Genomic DNA, 20237 nt, shown 5'->3' with positions numbered 1-20237 from the left:
CAAAGGAGCAAATTTGCTTGTTTGCTTTCTTTTATGGAGTGAAATGAGAAGATGAATATCAATCCTATGTCTGTGTTAAGCACAGAGGTAGAGTCTGGACGTGGTTAGCAGAAGGACAGGAGGTTCACAGCTGGCTTGATTCTGTTTAAAGTCGAAAAATGTGCCTTCCAGCTCAGAAGTATGGGCAAGCATTAAACCACTGTTCAAATCATTTGCAATCTGAATATTAGTATTTGGCCCGGGATCTTTCTGCATGGAGTTTGCATGTTCTCCCTGTGCGTGAGTGGGTTTTCTCTAGATTCTTTGGCTTCCTCCCACAGTACAAAAACATGCTGATGTTAAGTGGTGATTCTAAATTGCCCATAGGTGTGAATGTGAGTGTGCTTGTTTGTCTCTATGTGTAGCCCTGTGACAGACTGGTGACCTGTCCAAGGTGTCACCTGCCTTTGCCCCAAGTCAGCCGGGATAGGCTTCAGCCCCCCCGCAATGAGGATGAGAGAAAATGGATAGATGGATGTTAACCCTTATCAGTATACATGGCAAAACCTACTTCATCCGTACACTTGGGGTCTAGCTGGAACCCAGTAGTATTTCATCTGTTTCACATTTCTGTACCTGTCCGTATCCTCTCAATGTATATTTTCCTAAAACATGAGTCGTCTAGAGATATAAATATGACAGAAACAATGAAATTACTATTGATAATTCCTGACGTGTATTGCTTACAATATTAGTGTAAGAACTCCTGAACTGAAATGAAACACAATTCAACTGAAGCAGACATCACAAGAGCAACAAAACACAAACATACATAAGTAAAAGATACACAGTCTGGCTGGGCTCTGGCTGGGCTCTGCATGTACCCAAACTATTTTTTAAAATTTACACCACAAACCTGGTTGGAATCAATGAAGCTTTGGTGTGTGTGATGGCAGCTATGTGGGTGACAACTACCTAAAGAGACTGAAAAATCCAACTTACAGATAAAAAATACTGGTGAGGATTAAGTATTACTGACTACTACTTTTTCATGCAGATATCGATCAACCGATGACGTGCAATGCAAAATTATCCTTCACATACAGGTCAGCGGATTGGAGATGCAATGTGGAGAAGATGCGATTTTAGTGACTTTGATTCTGGTACGACTGTCGGTGCCAGACAGGCTGGTCTGAGTATTTCTGAACAGTCTCTCTATGATTTACACAATATCAGTTAAACACAATTCTCTGGATGGAAACATCTTTTTGATTAGACAGGTCAAGTAGCATGACCCGACTGTTTTGAACTGACAGAAAGGCTACAGTCACTCGGATAACCGCTCTTTACAGCTGTGCTTTGCAGAAAAGCCGCTCAGACTCATGTATGTCTAACCTTGATATGGATGGGCAACAAAAATCAAAGTTCAGTTGCATGGCAACATGTTTAGACTCCTCCGTACTATTTGATACAAGGTAAACAGTTATGTTTAAGCCAGAAATGTTGGTCATCCCTTGGCTTACTTAGGACTAAAGAATCCTTCTGACTAGTGGCACCATCTGACAAAAAGGAGAAAAATAAATCTTCTAATTTAGTGGTTTGCAGATAATATTATGGACAAATGAGAAGAGGGTGTCTTTTGAGTCTGCAGATTTTCAAATCTTTCCAGTAGAATATCTCTTTAACTGTGTAATTCTTCAAGGAGGGACAAAAATTTTTCCCGCATTGAAAGGAGCCCTTTTTTTTAACAAAAAAAAAGTCTGAAGAGGCTTGATTTATCCAGAACTCGTGATAAATGAATCCTACTGAGACAGTTAGGAAGTGAAAAACTTTGTGCAACACTTACACTTTAACACATAGTCTGACTATTAGTTAGATCAAAGCCAAGCCCAGAAGACCACGTCAGACTCAGTTTCACTCGGCCAAGAACAGAAATCTGAGGCTGCCGTGGACACAAGCTCCCCAAAGCTGGACTATTGAAGAAGGAAAACATAGTCTCATCTGATAAATCTCAATTTCTGCTGAGGCTGCAGATGGTAGGCTTATAGTTTGGCATAAACAGCTTGAATTCATGGGCCCAACCTGCTTTGTATCAACAATCCAGGCTGTAGCTGCTGGTGTAATGGCATTTGGAATGTTTTCTTGGCACGCTTTAGGCTCCTGAATGCCGACAATTATGGTTTGAACACCACAGCCAGTCTGAGTATTGTTGCTATCCATGTGGGTCCCTCTATTGCCTCAGTTTGCCACCCTATAATGGTGACTTCTAGCAGTTAACACAAAATGTGACAAGCTCAAAGTTACATCAAACTGGTGTCATGAACATTAAAGTGAATTAAGTGGACGTCAGTGGTCTCTGCCAGTCACCTGATCTAAATCCAGGAGGATGGGATAGAGCAGAGATCAGCAGTGTGAATGTGCGGCAAAGAAATGTGCAGAAATGATGTAATGAATCAGCAGAATCTCAAAGGAATATTTCAGAAATCTTTTAGAAGTTACGACACTAAGAACTGAGGCTGTTTGAGACCTGACTCAGAGTTGGTATGCTGCTTTCATGTAGTATATTCAGCTTCTAGTTCCTAGGTGGTGACTAAACCTTCTATTTGAAAAGCTTCTTGTGCTGTATTGGAGACTCTTCAAGGTCTCTCATTCCAAGAGAAGACTTCTTCTACTTACCTGTAGTGTCAGTTTGTGGTTTATCTTTATATATAGTCTTTATATGCATATTTCAGACTTGACAAAAACAACACAAAAACAGCATTAGAAGCCGCCAAAAGATCTGTGAGGCATCTGTGCTTGACAGAGATGAAATTGTGTGACTCATGGACTGCTCTGCTAATCCAAGGTTTTATTTTCTGTGTGCTTCAGGTATAACTACGGTGCTCACCATGTCCACCATCATCACCGGAGTCAACGCCTCCATGCCCAGGGTCTCCTACATCAAAGCTGTGGATATTTACCTCTGGGTCAGTTTTGTCTTTGTCTTCTTGTCCGTGCTCGAATACGCTGCCGTCAACTACCTGACAACGGTGAGGGACGGTAAAGACCGCAAGCTCAGAGAAAAAGTCCGGGAACAGGTACGGAGAGCAGTTCAGAAGTTACACCGAATGGTGCTAAAAATTTTACATTTACTCTTGACCCTTTCTCTCTTTTTGATCCAGTCCCAGAACCTCCCCTGCACCTGCGGCATGACTCACACCAAGACCATGATGCTGGACGGGACGTACAGCGAGGCGGACGCCAACAGCCTGGCAGGGTACACCAGAGCCTCCATGGCGGCCGAGGATGCCTCGGAAAAACCGGAGCGGATGGTGGTGCATCTGTCCCTGGACAACGAGTCTACAGGGGCCAAAAAGAAGGGCCTCCGTGGCTTCCGGATCATCCAGAACACCCACGCCATCGACACGTACTCTCGCATGATCTTCCCCGGCGCCTACATCCTGTTTAACCTCATCTACTGGTGTGTGTACTGCTGAGTGTGTGCGCTTTAGCTTCAACTGTTGCAGTGAAAGAACAATAAACTCCAAAACCGTTTCGTTGAGCTTGGGAGGTGGAGTTTGGTAGGATGGCTGGGGAATATCGCAGCACTCTGGGTGTGAATATCTCCACCTCTGGCTCACATGTCACTGATGGATTGGACCACTTGTAGAGCTTTTAAAGGTTCCCTCCTTTATCAAGAGCTGATATTTACCCCAATCCTATTCCAACACCCTCCTGGGGCTGGTTGCACACTCAGTCTACTGCCAGTTGTACAAAAATTAAAAGAGACTCATTTTACACCTATAAATGTCAACACAACATCCAAATCTGCCTGCTATCCACAGGGGTTACTAAATACCACATTTCACGATCATCTAAAGTTTTCTAGCTCACCTCCTGATTGCTTACGTCTAGTTCTGTGTTTTTGTGTGAACTTCAACTAAAACGTTACTTATTTCCTTTGAAAAAATGTTCTCTGCTGCACTCATCTCTTTGTTTTTTGGTAAATGTTCTTGTAAATCTTCCAGAAGCTCACATTTTTTTAGCTAGATGATCACATCTGGGCAGTTTAGCTGAGTCTTTCTTTGCAATCTTTCTTTACCCAGAATTTACAGGGTGTTATTTCTGTTTAATTTGATACATTCAGATTCTCGCATTTTGCACGGCAGACATTTTGTCTTGTCGTTTGAGAATACACACAGGTGTAGCTGAATATACTGAAAAGAGCTGCCTTCCATTTAGGTGAGCCAGTTCAAGGGTCCTTGTATTGTTCATGCTGCCACACTGTCATGATTTGTGGAGTACTTGATGGAACTGAGGCATCAGTAATGAAGTTATCGCACCTGTGTTCAGCCGAACTATGACAGGTCCAAATGTCTGCCAAGTGAAAGATCTGTTAGATTGAACTGCATTTTCATTTTCATTGTAATCATTTAGTGTCACGTTAGTCTTGCACAGCCAAATCTCCATAGCCACAAAATTAAAATTGAATTTCTTTGATTTTATTTTACAAAAATAAAAATAAATAAATAAATCAAGATGCCCAGCACTTTTGGCAAGTACTCACAAGTGTTAACAATGGTGATCTGACATTTCTACACATATTTATTAGCTTATTTTTAAAATTTGTTTCAGTACATGTCTCCTATCTTCTCTGCGTAAACACATCCTGTAGTTAAGGCTACTTCAGTCAAATAATCCCTGATTTTTTGGACTGTTGGCCACAGCTGAGTCAGTTTTACTTTTCCAGTTGTGGCAAGGAGCAATTTTCTTTTACTTTTTTTTTTTACAGAATCTGGTGAGCCAACTGTAAATTTTTGCCAATTTTTAAATGAGACATGCAGACTACACCTGTTTTAATGAAAAGCTGTAATTTTAAGCTGAGACCGGACCTGTGCTTTATTCAAGATAAGCTCAATAACTGTTTCAAAGTTGACAATCCAATGATTCATTTGCTTTTTACCATCTCTGGCTCGGATAAATGGTGGATTATTTGTGATTATTTAAAAGGGGAAATGCTTTTCAAACTCGTCAGCACTTTTGGTAAAGAAATACCAGGATTTAATAGCTGTTGTGTCTGTAAGTTGTACATCCTGTTCATCTGTTTCCATGTCATCCATGCCGCCAGTTTTCTGAGAATTTTACAATGTCCCCATTCTTAATCTCCCCTAAAATACTCAGATTAAGTAATAGTCTCTTACATAGCGGAACAACAGACCTATCTGATTTGCCAGAAGATAACAGAAATGTGTGATTCACAGGATGTAACCGGGGTACAGAGAATTGGACATCCATTCCTCGCCTTGCTTTTGGCTAATGTCATATTCATTGAGCAGATAACAAGAACATTAGCATTCATTTGGTGTTTGGCACTAGAACCTCTTTGCTCCACTGTGTTCACCATCTAGTTACTTACACACTTTGTCTGTCTGCCATTTGGCTCTAAGCTTGCTGTCAGAGCTTTGTGCTGCTCTAAATGAGGTTGGTGAAGGTGTAGTTTGCTGTCCAGAAAACCAAAACAATGAACTGAAAGAGGCGAAAAAGCTCTGTTTAATTTTCCAAGTCTAAGGAAAGTCATATTTCCATCGTGTTTCCGGCATAAATTCCTCCATGTGAGCTTTTTTTGACATACAACGTTCACAAACATTGACAAATCGAAACAGCATTCTCTGTTGGTTTTCTGGGATTTGCTCTGCTTCCGGATGTAATCCTGACTGGGGAGTTTTGCCGCCATGAGCGAGACCGTCTTCGCACAACTGAAGAACTGTTCCGTCTATCTGAACTGTATGATCTGAGCAACAGTCAGAGTGTTTTTTTTGTGCAACCAGCCCCCTTCCCAAGGCTTCCCTAAATAACCCTCTCCACTCTGAAGCGCTCTATCTTCACGAAACAAACTGTCAAAATAGTAAGAGCTTGTAATTTGGCTGCCGTTGCCTCTGCAACCTTTGGAGCAGACTGAGTCACGCAACTGAATGTGTCCAGAGCAGATGGCTAATGAGGCAGTGAGCGAGCTAAATACCAGGCTTTCTTCCCTCAACAGCACTCCGACTACAGTGACAACATTTCCGTTAAAGTGACAGTAAACGCTGCTGCCCTGTGTTGCTCACTGGACCGCTGTTGGCATTAAACAGACTGAAGAATCCCATTAGGCCAGGACTGAACTGGATGTCGCTGCTGAATGGGGGTTAAAGCACCACACATCACTGTTGCTGAACAGAGTCTCTATTTGAGTACGCATTTACGGACTTCTCAATTCACTGATTCTCTCGCATTTAACATTTATTTATTTACTTTTAGTACAGTAATTGATCCATGTGCCATTATACGTTAAGTTGGCAAAGGGTGCGAGAAACAGCTGGACGTGAGGCATGCAATATCTTCTGTTTTCTTAGGAAGGACTCTAAATAACATGGACAGCTTTATCAGTGATGTAACCAACTTGAACCGCCTTAAGTGAACATTTTTTTTATACACCAACATGGTTTAATGGCCGTTTTTTTTCTCTTTTTTTCTTTTTCTTCATTTCATTACCATGACTGACTGCATAGTATTCCGTCCTGTTTAGCCTTTAATCATGCGGGCAAATAGTTCTCATAGACCGATCGTGCTGTGTGGTTTCACCCATCACGAGAGCTACAGTTTCATTCTGCAAGACTGATTTACAAGTCACTATTTTAAAACCAGATTCTCCTTCAGTGTAGGAACAACTTTACCCTTTAGAGGACTTGCTTTTCTTGCTAAGAAATAAATAACATTTGTGCATATTTATGAAGCTGGACCCTAAAGGCAATTAGCTTAGCTTAGCATTAAGACTGGAAGCAGGAGCGAAACTGTACCACCTCATGGATTTGTTGAGTACTTCAACACAACACAACAAATGTAAGGAAGAGGTTTGGGTAAAGTACTTGAAACATGCGTATTGAATTTCATTTCATTTATTCAGGTTAACTTCATGAGTTTTGTCTGCTTGGGTTAAGGCTTGCTTTAATTAGTTGTATCCTTACCATCACAAAGGAGTCCCATTTCTTCAGGTCATTCAGGCAACACTAAAGCTGCATTTTTTTAAACTGGACTGAACAAATGTTGGCCATTACTGGAAATACCTCACTAAAAAGATACTCCTTTACATGACAAAATCGAGCCTGGTTTACTATTAGCTGCAAAATGGAGGAAGTAAAAGTACTTATAGACCAAATGGAGCTGTCTTATAGTGTTATATGATTGGATTGTAATTACTACTCATGCATCAATGTGCATTTTAATGTTCCAGGGGGAGGAAAAAGGACAAACGTTATGCACTGTTTAGTGGTTTCTTCTATTGGATGGAATCTTTGTATGATGCGCTGATATGATTTAAATGTAAAGTCATGTTGTCTGACGAATGTAGTGGAGTAAAAAGCACAGTAGAAAATAATTAATGAAATGTATTGGATGCATAAAGTAGCAGAAAACAAAAGTACAATTATTCAGTCAAATTTGATTTAAAAAGCGCTTTTATAACAAATCAAATGATGTTCAAATTGCTTTCCAAGCGATTGACGAAATACAGGACATACAAGTGTCTGAGAACTGTACTTAAGTGCATGGCTTGATTAAATGTACTTAGTTACATTTTACTATTGATGTGGGTCTAATTTTGAGATGGCCAAATAGGATCTAACTGGTCAAAAGTTTCTAAAACCAGCAGAAGCAGCAGTCAGTGCACAAAATACAAGACCTTCTAAAAAGAAGTTATGCAACAGCTTGCATCAGCCTTTTGAGTTATGACAACTTCTAATGAAATTATACTCCACCAAAAAACTATTAAATTAGGAGAATTACTCTTTCCTCTATAATTAATGGTACTTGAAGTGTTGGATTCTTGATATTAACACAAGGGCTTAAAATGATGAACTTGTGGTGGAGAAAAATAAAATTATCTCACCAGTTCAGTTATTATGCTACAACTTGAATTTTCTTTTAACTGAATTAACAAGAATTATAGTTTAAATTACCCATGATATTTGAAATTGGCATATTTACCAAAATTATTATGTCAAGACAGCCCATCAGAAGAACTCAGTAAATTAGAATTTTCTTCTTGCAACTGTGCATTTAATTAAGTGGTTGTAACAGGCCTCCTGAGTCCTTTTGCTTCCAGTCCTAAAGCTAAGCCAGACTGATCCCTCTAACAAAGACATATATCATTCATCTGCAGGTAAGAAAAGGAAAAAGTTGCTTAAACTACTCATTCAAACCCAACTTGATTCTCACTATTTCCAGCAACCAACAATGCACTTAAGCTTCATTGCAGTAATCTTTTGCCAGGACTAAATGTAATTTTTTTATTATTATTTTATTGGTGCATATCATTTGGAAACAAACCTTTCCTAACAGCACATCAGATGATTTGTCTGGAAAAAAAGAAGAAGCAAGAAACACGAGCTCGCCTACAGATCCATCAGCTTCCAAACCGACTTCACTTCCACCTTCATCTTCAGAAAATATTCTGAATGTAATGCTTTCACAGCAACTTTCATAAATAAAGTCTCTCTTTCTCATGTTTTCCACCGAGTCCTGACTCCACAGTCTGAAGGCTGCCTCGCTGCTGTGAAGCTCCTCCGCTCTGCTTGAGACGCAACTTCACAGACGACAGGCACAACTTCCAAGAATAATGTATCAGACACAATCTTCCTGTGTGACGCACGTCCGTCTTTAATCCAGATTTCAGAAAGCACTCGGGGCACATCTAATCCCCAAATAAACAAATAACGTCAGATTTGCCCCTGCTACCACTACTTACAATTGCAGCACTGCGGTAGGGCAACTCTCATCTGTGTTGTTTATTAATGCAGCTGCTGCTTTGAGGTAACACACTGACTCACGCTCTGCTACGTCTGGCCACGCTTTGTACCCAGTGGCAGAGCCTTAAGGTCTTATTGTCCTAACAGGATGTCTGTGCTGCATCTGGAATGCATTAACAAACATTTACACACATTTCTTTTTTTTAAAAATCCCCCAAAAAAGGGCTGATGTTATAAATAGTTTTAGAAATCCCTGTGTGTGCAAAGCCGACCGCTCTGGGTAGTTAGGTCGGATTTAAACAGGAAAGAGAAAGGATCTGATTTGAACTGAGCATGACCCAAATGTGGTGTGTTTTGGACCATTTTTTTCCCTCCTTGTTCTTTTTTTAAATCACTGCTCAGTAGACATTATTTGATGCCCTGATCTGAGCCCTCATCATCAACACAGGAGCTCAGGTGGAATGTTTATTCATGCCAGGCAAAGAGATGACAACTGTCAAAGGCTTCACCGCTCACGTCACTGCTGCTTTGCGATGTTAATGATGTGGCAAGTACCAAAAATATCCGCATGGCTCGATACCACGAGGAATACATGAGATTATATGTATGTGTGTGATGTCTCTTACCCTACAAAACCACCAAGAGTCACAACCGACAGCATTAAATTATTAGATCACATTTTAGCATTTCCAGTCAAGTATAAGGATGCTAATAGAAGCACTGAGGCTTATATTGGCAAACCGCTGTCCTTAAATGTCCTTAGGGTCCTAAAGGACACCAAATATCATAATTAAAGGGCAGTTTTTAATTTTAATCTGGAAAATTTTGGGTATAATCTCTAAATAATCCTGCCAAAAGTTCTATAACATTGGGCATGAGTCAAAGATGTGACTTTGATTCTATAAAGAAGGATGAAAGCTATTACATGTGTCCTCCAACTCTGGAAGTGTTGCAGCCAGGTAAGTTTTAGAAAAGTGAATTAGTGCAAAAGTTGAAACTGCATGAAAGAACAGCTTGTATGTGTTCGTCAAAAGTCTCTTTCCGCCTTTCATTTGAAAAAAAAAAAATCCGTGCTTGGCTCATGATCAGCTCCAGTTTGGAACATTTGTTCGTCACAAAATCAGTTTGTAGATCTTGTAGAGCTTCTGTTTGTGGTTTTATTCCAGTAGATCTGCAGGAAATGTAACTGGATAGTATGAAAAGAAGAAATTCACACACAGATAGTGGAATAGCGACACACTGACAGCGCTGTTAATCTGATTCCCATGCCAATAAAGCATATTAAATTGAATTGAATTGCAATAGATGGGATGCTTTCAGTCTATATTTGCTTTCCACAGGGATCAGTAATGCAAATCAACATAATGCAGTGCAGCAAATTTACACTTTTGGAACCATGTCATCAAAGTTTTGAAAATTTTCAAAGAGCATACAAAGGAATAAGCATAAACCAACAAATCAATTTCAGTAAAACAGTTATTTTTGCTGCAATAATCCCTCCAATTACTGATAATGGCAGGCTGATCCCTTTCTGAGCATCTCTGTGACCTGTGTCATCAGTTAGCAGTAAATAGAAAAGACAACGTTCATATTATATTAATCCCCAGATTATTCGGACCCGGTGGGACTAGAATGCTGTTTTTAGCAGAAAATGGGATCCACGGGATTAGGAGCACACCAGATCAGCAAAGTGTCAGCTTGCTAATAAACAGGAGTCTATAGAAGAGCGGTCCTTTAGTATCCACCGCCGCTGATGTGATGGAGGCTTGTCCCTGAGCGCGGCTGCATCAAAACAGAGTGATATATTGTTTGATTTCACATCAAGATTCTAAATAATTTGGCCTTGGATGCTGATGTGCAGAGTGTTTACGGGTCTGACTGGTCGCTAGCTGTGTCTGTTTGCTGTTTTTGTGTAGAGTGGGTTCAGCTTTTTCACTGAAAACACTGCTGGAATCAAGGCTGAGCCAAAACACAGAGGGTGCAGCCAAAAAGAACCAAAAAAAGGAGATGAAAGATGCTACAAAAGTTCCACAGAGCTGAAAAAAAATGCAAAATTGGTCCTAATTTTGTGGATTCATGACACTGAAACCCTGATTTCTTAGGTGGTGATCATGTTTTCCAGACTTACTGGCTTGTGTGTGACATGCAGGCTATCTTATCAACACCACTGGACAGTCCGTATACGCTTTACATTGATTTCTTTACATTTATTTGGAAACTGTTTCATAAAGGCAGGTAGGAACCAAAGGACAGGCAATGAGGTTGTAAATGCAACACATCTACACTAATGAAGTGCTGCAACTGATAATGAAATAATGAATCATATCATAAACCCAGCTATGCAAACCTCTTACAATATTAATGCACAAATTAATAAGCAATATAAATCAGTGTGGGGCTGTAAAACTGAAATAACGCCAAAATGTTATCACATTACACTCTGATTACAGCAGCTGTCAGATCTGCGACCATGTTGACCGAGCTTAAAGCAGAGACTGGAGGCGACGGAGCAGCAAACCTGGCTCCGTCTGCAGTTAAAAATACACCTCACAACATCTGTAAAGCTCACTGATTAAAGCGCCGTGTCTCATTTATTTAATCTGCACACAGACTAAAAAGGAACAACAATAAACTGTGGTTTATGGAGGGTTACTGCAGTCACTATTGTCAGATTGAGGGAGTCATGTTTGGGGCCTTTTATCAGTATAAGGACGGAATGTGAAACCATGACTCTATCATAGTGTTGTTCTAGTGTCTATTTAATGGCTTCGATTTAAGGCATCTTCGCCTCCAGCAGCTCCAATCTGTTGTCTTCATATGTGTCTTTTTGTGAGCTCTGAAGCTTGCAGGTTGCAAATTTGTTCCTTGAGTTTGTTCTTAAAGACCACCTCTGATAAAATCCATTTTTTTCTACCTCGTTAGCGTGTCCATATGGTGTTTTCATATGCTCGAAGACACATCCTGAGTAAAAGAATGACTGAGTATTGCCTCTTTGATACTGCAGCAATTGATGATTGTCACAAAAATACACAATCAGACAGCAGAAAATGCAAGTAAATAATCACTTCACTTGAATGACACAAGAACGAAAATAGAACGAAAGTAGTTCATCTCATTGTGCTTTTAGTTTTGATGGAAACACAACCTGCTCATTAGGCTGAGACACACTGAGGTGTATAAAATCTTTATAAAGAACTGCGTGAAGTTTGCCAATGACACCACCGTAGTGGGCGTCATATCAGACAATGATGAGACCCACTACAGAGAGGAGATCCAGCACCTTATTCAGTCGTGTTCAAACAACCTTGTTCTAAACACCAGCAAGACCAAGGAGGTCATCGTGGACTACAGGAGGTCCAGGAAGACAGAGCACGCTCCTCTCCTCATTCAAGGAGAAGCGGTGTAGCGTGTTGACAGCATCAAGTTCCTGGGCGTCCGCATTACATCTGACCTGACCTGGTCCCTGAACACAGACTCTTCTTCCTTAAGAAACTGAAACGTGCTGGTCTGTCCCCTCAGCTCCTGGCAAACTTCTGCAGTAGAAAGTGTCCTCTGTCTTGGTACAACAGTGTGGTACGGGGGCTGCACAGCTCAGGACAGACAGAACTTAGCCCAGGTGGTGAAAACAGCACAAGGGATTGTGGGAAATCCTCTTCCAGACCTGGACTCAATATACACGGGCTGGATCCAGAGGAAGGCCGGACGCATCGCTGCCGACCCCACCCACCTGGGAAACGGACTGTTTGTTCTGCTTCCGTAAGGCAAACGGTACAAAAACATAAAAACTCTGACTTTCAGACTGAAAAACTGTTTTTAATCCCAGAGCTGTCCGATCCATTTCCTCTGCACACACAACAAACTCACTATGTGCAAAAAAAACCCAGAACTGAGTCTTGCACTGGACTGCACTTTACCACTCATCCTACTGCTCATGTGCACTAATTCTGTTTGCATATTTGTAGTTTTGAGGATTTTTTTTTAAAAATGTCATTGTATTTTATTTGTATATTGTGTGCCGTTTTCTATTTTTTATTTATAGCTGGGAGTCACCAATCGGAATTTCACTGTGTGGAAACACAATGACAATTCTTGATTGAGTCCATTTGATTAAAATCCAGTCAAAGCACCAGAACTGTCCACTGGCATCATCTCCGCTGATGGAAAGCACAAGCAGCTACATCATTCATAGACTCTATCTTTTATGCTTCAATACAGTTTGCTACGTGCTTCATCCCTCATCGAGATGCAAGGTGGAGCTTTCTGGATCATTATTCTTCATAATCTGTTGGTCCAATACTGCAGTACTACACATTGTGCACGGTAGAGGAGTTTTACAGTGTTTGAGCAGATTTGTACGTGAGCTGGTGTGCTGAAGCTGCAATAATGCTGCAGCGTAAGCCATTTTCAGACATGAAGGGCTTATTTTCATGCAAAAAAAAAAAAAAAATCCAAATATGTATCCCAGTTCCACAGATATAGGTTTTCAGGGACTACTTCAATGCATCACTGCTCTCCAGGCTTCGTGCAGTTTCACTGAGGATAACTTTGCCTGTTGACCTATAAGCAATTTAGGTAATCTTAGTTTATTGTCAGCATCACAGCAGATATCAACAGTCACATATGTATCATGCCGTTAGACTGCTGAATCAAACAAGCAGAAGACCTATATATGTGATATTCCATTTTGCCAAACGACTGATTTCATGAGTCACTCCATGAGTCACCGTGGCAACAACAAGCATGTCCCCCGCTGTGTCGCTTCCGTAGTGTCTCCTGGGAACATCTCCATTAGTCTGAGCTGTTTGCAGCATTTTGGTATCTGGTTGTGTTCTCTAAATTTGAATCTGGAATCTTTTTTTGTCTTCTAAATGCTGCACCTGTGTTGCCAGATTGTGAAGCTGTTTTCTTTATTTTGCTTGTGTTTCATTTGCGTGTTTTCTCGAGCTGTATTGAGCTCTCAGGGTCACTGTATTTTTCTATCATTAATGAAAGTTATAAAAGAGATATCCATAAATGTTTGAATAGTACAGTCAGTTTTTACTCATTATTTTTTATTCCACGTAGGATTTATAATTATAGAGCTTCCCCAGAGCCATGAAAAGTGAATCTTGTTTGCCAGACATCATCACAGTACAAACCCAGCTGGAATTTTTTTGTTCTAAAAATGTTCTGAGAAAGTTTCACAAAGTTCTAGTCATTTTTTAGTTCATAGAAAGCTCTGTGAAAGGACAATTTTCTTAAAATATTTTCAAAGTGTTGCATTGAGAACATCCTTCTATTGTTATCTTGCAGCAATGGGGGAACCTTTTATAGAACATTCTGAACAGCTACTATTCCGAAACATCCTCAGAATATTACAGGCAAAACGTTCTATCTTTGTTAATATCTCATGTGACGGGAACTAAATGTCTGTTCTTGTTAATCTGACATCTTCCAAACATCCTCTGAAACACCTCTTCACTTTTATCCTCATAGGATCGATGCTTGAAATATCCACAACATATTCTTTGTACATTATAAGAAAATGTTTGCTTTAAAACATCTTTAGAACTGCTGTACAGCACAACTAAGACCACTGGTGTGTCTTTGTGACCCACAATTTAGGACAAAGTGGAAGGAAAGAGAAGAGGCAGAACCCACAGGAACCCACCACCACAAGCCACAATGACAGACTGTAAAATAAGAAATGATCTACGTGATAAAGACAACCCTTGGATGAAAGTAACTCTTAAAATATGGTGGAAAATAGGAAAAAAAACCATAACCTGAAGGGTTGTGCCAAACAGGACAGACTTTAGATTTAAAATATGGAGGAGTACAAGGGTAAGTGCTTACTGCTGTTTCATGCAGAAGGAAGTTATAAAAAATTTTTGAAACATGCAAGAGGAAACATAAATTGGAGAACAAAGACCTCTTTAGCTATTTACAGATACGGCATCGCTTGAATGAGATCATGGCTGAGGGATAAGGGAAATTAGGCAGTGACATACTAAATGTTTTTGTGACTGTCGATGTATCCAGAAGTGGACGTTTTTGTGTCTCCTCAAACCCAAACACTGAACATGTTAAAAGTAAATGAGTAAAAGGAGGAGTGCTAGTATCTAAAGAAGAATGGGAGAATATTTGTAAAATGCAACAGAAAAGTGCTCATTCACAATTGAAAAGTATCATGAAATTCTTTATAACCTGCACAAAAGAGACATCAAGGCACTGGTACAAAGGGTTGGAGGTTGTGTGGTTCAACTGCAGCCAATTATTACCACATATTCTGCCCGAAACTCACATGTTTTTGGCAAGAAGTTCATAAATCTTTGGAAACTGTATTTCAAATAATTATTCCATTTGATGTTTTCACATTGTATTTGGGAGCTGCAGTGCTGCATACTGAATCTACGGCAGACAAATACTTAATGAGGGTATTTCTTGTGGGAGGGAAGAAGGCTTTGACTAAGAAATGGTTACAACCAGATGCTCCAACATTAGATGATAAAAGTATACATGACATTATGGAAAGGCTAATGTTTTCTATAAAGATGCAATCAGACAAATTTCTGAGATGGTGGACAAAATGATTCGGGTATATGGGTCCACGGAGACCAGACTTACTTTAATTACCCTCCTATAAAATATTGATTCTACAGGATTACCAAAAGATTGTGTTGTGAGTGTATCTTTATGAATAGATGAGTGACAATGACAGCTTCTTTGTTCATTCATTTTTCGGTTCAGGAATGTACACATTTGCTTAAAATGTAACTGAAAATGAAAGAGAGAGCAGCAGCTGAAAGGTCAATATCACTGAAACGTGTCTTAGAGTATTGACTGATATATGTGTGATATTTGAATGATATGAACTTGACATGAATGTTGGACTATGTATGATCTCCCTGATAAAAAGAAAAAAAAAAACATCTTTAGAACTTGTAAGTAGAAGTTAGCAGATGTTGTGGGAACATTCCCTGCTTGCTGGGAAATCTCAGACTCTGAAGTTAATTTTTTTTTTTTTTTTTTTTTGCCTCATGTACCAGGCAAGTTCTTTTAAGTTAAGAAAGTTTGTGCCATCTTTAAATTCAATATGCAGTTATCCTTACAATACATGAGTGACAAAGTAAAGCTCTGAACCATCTGGCCCTACAGTAATGGTGGCTCTGTTATTGTTGTGCTGGCATGCGTTGTGTCTCTGTAAATCAATACAAAGTTGTTCTGAGTTCCATTCTGATGGGAGTCTGCTCTTTCAGTCTGGCGCTGCCTCCATCAATAGGATACGAGGGGTCGCGAAACAGCTTGACGAGGATGAAAATGACGTGAACCAGATGTTCAAAGTCACCACATCACACTTTTGCAAGACTTTTGACCAACGTGTTAGACAGCAACCTCCACCACCATCATCAAAACACCAAATTAAGGAATGTGTTTTGGAAGAATGTTGTTCCATCCTTTCAGCAGAGTTCACACACTTGGAACGCATCTCTGCCAAACACCTCACTAAAAAACAATTTGTGTTAGTTTTTGGTTATGTTCAGGACCATGGTGTAAAGCCATGGTGTAACAGGTGCATGAATGTTGCCTGGGTGGAGGCTCTACCTTGAAAGTCAGAAAGTCTCTCTAAGATGTGCGGCGATAAACATCTGTGGCTCTTCTTAGATGAGCTTATGATAAATCCTCTGCACAGATATGCATCGTATACCTGCATGTAAACATACACCAGCCCATAGCACAGCCGGAAATGATTGCACGGAAGTACTCTTGGCAGAAAAACCGAGAGCTCCTTCTCATCATGTAAGTTGTCTATTGGTTTTTGTATCTCTGTATGGATTAAAAAGGGGGTGTTAATTAGTAGCTTTAGAAGCGTATGTTGAAATATGGACAGAGCCTGGCCAGCGCCTCCCTCCTGCTTCCAGTCCTCAAGTTCCACAAACATGAGTTTGATCTTCTGATCTTGCTCTCAGAGAGAAAGTGAGCACACTTCCAGGATGCTGAACTATTCCTGTAAGGTGCAATTACTCTGCAAATACATATTTGTGTGTCCAAAGAGGACTTTAGAGGAAGCTTAGCAACAACTTTTGGCTGGCATGCTTCAAAAGGACATTTCCATACCCAGCTGTTAGGGTCAGAATCTTTTTCACAGTCTTTTTAACAAATGAAAAAAGCTAATGAAGCACACTGTGAAGAAGCCTGAATTTACTTAGCAGAATGACACTGCAATTATGGGCAAAATCCAACAGAGTTTATACTGCTCTCAGCTGGAGTTTGAATGTGAGGGGATACAAGCTGCCAGAACTGAGAACAAGCAGCTTTGAAGACAGCAAATCAGGCCCTACTGCTGCTCAGATCTAGGAAGGCAGTTCCTCACGTGGCCTCATGACTTTGATTCTGTTCGCGATTCTGATCCCACATGCACTGACAACTTGCTCTGTGCATACAGATCCGTCCTCTCAAATGTGAGCTCTCAAACGCAGACTGATCGCAGCTTGATGTAGTTTTGTGCTTGCTCAGTAGTTTTGTTGTTAATGAACTTCCCTGCTCTGCCTTCATCAGTCTGCTTAAAGAAGCTGGTCTTAGTAATGCAGCCATCAGCCGTGTCACTGACCACTATTTCAACAGGGAGGGATCAATGTGAAGTGTATAAGCAGTATCGATTGAGGTAAACAAAAGAGGAAAAACTTACTTATTGAACGTTTGCCAAACAAGTAATTGCATTCAATTCATCACAGAGAAAAAGTGAAACTATGCAAAACATTCTTATTATCATTGATTGGATTGGATTATGTTTTTATCACAAGTCAAGAAGTGAAACACGTAGCTCACATGATGACACTTAAGATGCCTCCTTTTGTGAAGATGTTTCTGAAAGCTCTACCGCTGTGAGGCAACACATAAAGAATATGTGGTATGTAGAGCATATTTTCTACAGACAACTTTACATCCTCACAATATAAATAAGTAGGGATGCCAAGGGGTGAAAAGTAGTGTAACCGAAGGATTGTATGAAAAATGTGCAGCAGGGGCGAATAGATGAGTGTACACTGTAAAAAACAAGATCTGTAAAGACACAGTGAAAATCTGGTATCAAGCGTGACAGAAAAAATATGTTGAAAAAAAAAACAAACCTGTCAAGTACTGTAATGAGCAAAAACTTTGAAAAAATACAAACAACTGTAAAATTATTTTATTTTTAATCAATTTAATTACAGAAAAACTGTGTAATTTTACAATCACTCATAGTTAAAACAAGGCATTACTATTTGGAATTTGGAATTGTATCTTTGATGTACAGCTTTTTTATTATTAATAAATGCTGATTTAGTTTCAGAGGTTTTTTCTAAATCAATCAAATGTAGAAATCTGTAAAATTAGAGTTTGAAAATAAATATTAATCCTTTTTTCCTAATAAAAAAAGCAGGGGAAAAGTTTGTAAAATATGTTATTTTCGCTGATATTTAATGCAGTAAAAAATAACTATATGTAGTTTTACTGTCACACATTACAGAGAACTAATTGGCATTTAATAATTGTGCTTTCATGTTGACGCTATTTACAGGTTTGACCTACTTTTGGTTCTGTCTTTTATTTGTTTATTTTTTTTGTGGTGAACAAGTAAATTTAACTAATTACTATCTATAATTTAACAAAACAGGAAAAATCTGAAAAAACAACAGTGAATTTAAAAAAAACACATAACTGTCAAATAACATTAAAACTTTCCAGTATATGCTAATTTAGGTGTGCAGGCACGACTCTGTGATTGGTGGATCAACTCCTGGCTGGCAGATGATTGGCTCCTGGTCCTGCAACAGATTCTCAGTAGCAAAAAGCTTCCTCACCTCCCAGCCTGCTACACTTGTGACATGTGAGTTTACCTTTAGCTTTTGCCTCATCAATTACTTTGTTGGTCTGGTGGAGTTGATAGAGATGGACTTTTTCCTTTTTTGCCGGACAGTGACCTGAGATTTGTTGGTTTTGAACAGGTTTTGTTGGTTATACTTCTTTAGGTAGATTAATTTGTCCGTCATTTGGGTCTTGTCACACCATGAAGCTAAATCTGTAAATATACTGTAGATAAATACAACTTATATCACATTTTAACTTTCTGGTTCTGTTTCTAATTGGGATGTAGGAAAATGGGCCATTTTGATGTTAGGGTTTTCATTTCAGACAAAGACACTTCTTCACTATAGGCTCTCAGGTTTGTTTCTACAATCTAAGACTTTTTTTCTACTGTAATTCTTCCAGAGGGGATGAACATTTGTTGGAACTGATTTAAGTGTAACACAACCAGATTTGCTTCTGGCTGTAAGTGCTCAATAAGTGTCTCTGAATGATCCTGCAGAAACACTGACGTAGTTTTCCCCACTGTTGATCACAGCTAACACAAATGATATCATGATGATGCCAATCAATACTCCACTTCTGCTCCCAGGGATATCCTGCTTAAGCCTGGTTATTCTCAGATGTAAAACGGCTGCTATTATACTGGTTTTCGAGTCCACTTGGATTACTTTGTTCCATGCATGTGCAGTAGGTCATATCTACAAATCTCATGCATACACAGCACTATTGCCCTTGTAGTGTATTCCATGTGGGCATACATTTTGAACTAAACATCCAGGAAGGAGGTCTGTGTGGATCTTATGGACACGGGAAGATGATGAAATTCACGTCACAACCTGTTTAGTATGACATTGGCCTCATAATGTAATGACAGAAATTTCATCATCTCCACAAATCTGCAAGACTCTATTCAGACCCCTCTGTCCTACAGCATAAATTTGTCTCTATAGTAGTGTTAATGCAGTAGTCCATAGAGAAAACTTACTGAGCACATGCAGAACAGAGTCCTTCCAGTAGTCGTATAATAATAACTATGTGCTCATGATTGTCTGTGTGCACATCTGCAAGGGACTATAATCAAGAATTAACACTGGCCTTTGGGTGAACCTGCGGCGGTATTAAATCTGCATCCTTGATACTCTGACCACATGAGAGCAAACTGAAAGATATATTTCTAGCTTATTAAACTGCTATGTTGAATTTGTGGGCAAACATTAGGAAATCGATATGGAGCAAGATAAGCACAGATTTGGAATTGTGCATTTGGAATTGTATATATTCCTGCTCCAAAGGTCACATCTGGTGTACATCATCCTCTTTTGTTTCTTGTGTACTTGCTGATGCTGGGTCATATTTGACAACACAATCATATTAACATTATCACTACTATGTTGACGACACACTGGTTTATCCTTCTGTAGGAGTTAATGATCCCTCAGAGCTTTAAAGGGAGATCTATTTGCCAGAAGTCCATCAGGAAAGGTGCAATAACAGCCAACATCTGAATACCTGAAATAGTTGCTTGTTAGTCCAGCTGGGCTGAGGTTACTTTTTGTAGATTTTTCCATTCATTGCAATGGCTGCACAGTTTCTCAAAACAATACAGGTAAGGTTTGGGCAAGGAATTTAGGAAATTTCTCCTTTGTTAGGGAGAAAAAGATCACT

At 39.6% G+C, this 20237-nt stretch overlaps 1 protein-coding gene across 2 annotated transcripts in view; it reads left to right on the top strand.

Annotated features, from left to right (window-relative positions):
* Positions 1-8502, top strand: part of LOC110949664 (gamma-aminobutyric acid receptor subunit rho-2-like) — a 32541-nt gene extending 24039 nt beyond the window's left edge. The window contains exons 8-9 of one of the 2 annotated variants that reach the window (XM_022191825.2): positions 2848-3056; positions 3141-8502. In XM_022191825.2, coding sequence (XP_022047517.1) covers positions 2848-3056; positions 3141-3455 — 524 coding nt within the window. In that variant the 3' untranslated portion in view covers positions 3456-8502. Of the gene's footprint in view, positions 1-2847 lie in introns of both variants that reach the window. The other variant, XM_051960880.1, reaches the window with a different exon arrangement.
* The last annotated feature ends 11735 nt before the right edge of the window (positions 8503-20237 follow it).

The sequence above is a fragment of the Acanthochromis polyacanthus genome, chromosome 16 (genome assembly GCF_021347895.1).
Source record: "Acanthochromis polyacanthus isolate Apoly-LR-REF ecotype Palm Island chromosome 16, KAUST_Apoly_ChrSc, whole genome shotgun sequence".
NCBI lineage: Eukaryota > Metazoa > Chordata > Actinopteri > Pomacentridae > Acanthochromis > Acanthochromis polyacanthus.
The sequence above is the reverse complement of the archived record's forward strand: the minus strand, read 5'-3'. Positions and strand labels throughout refer to the sequence as shown.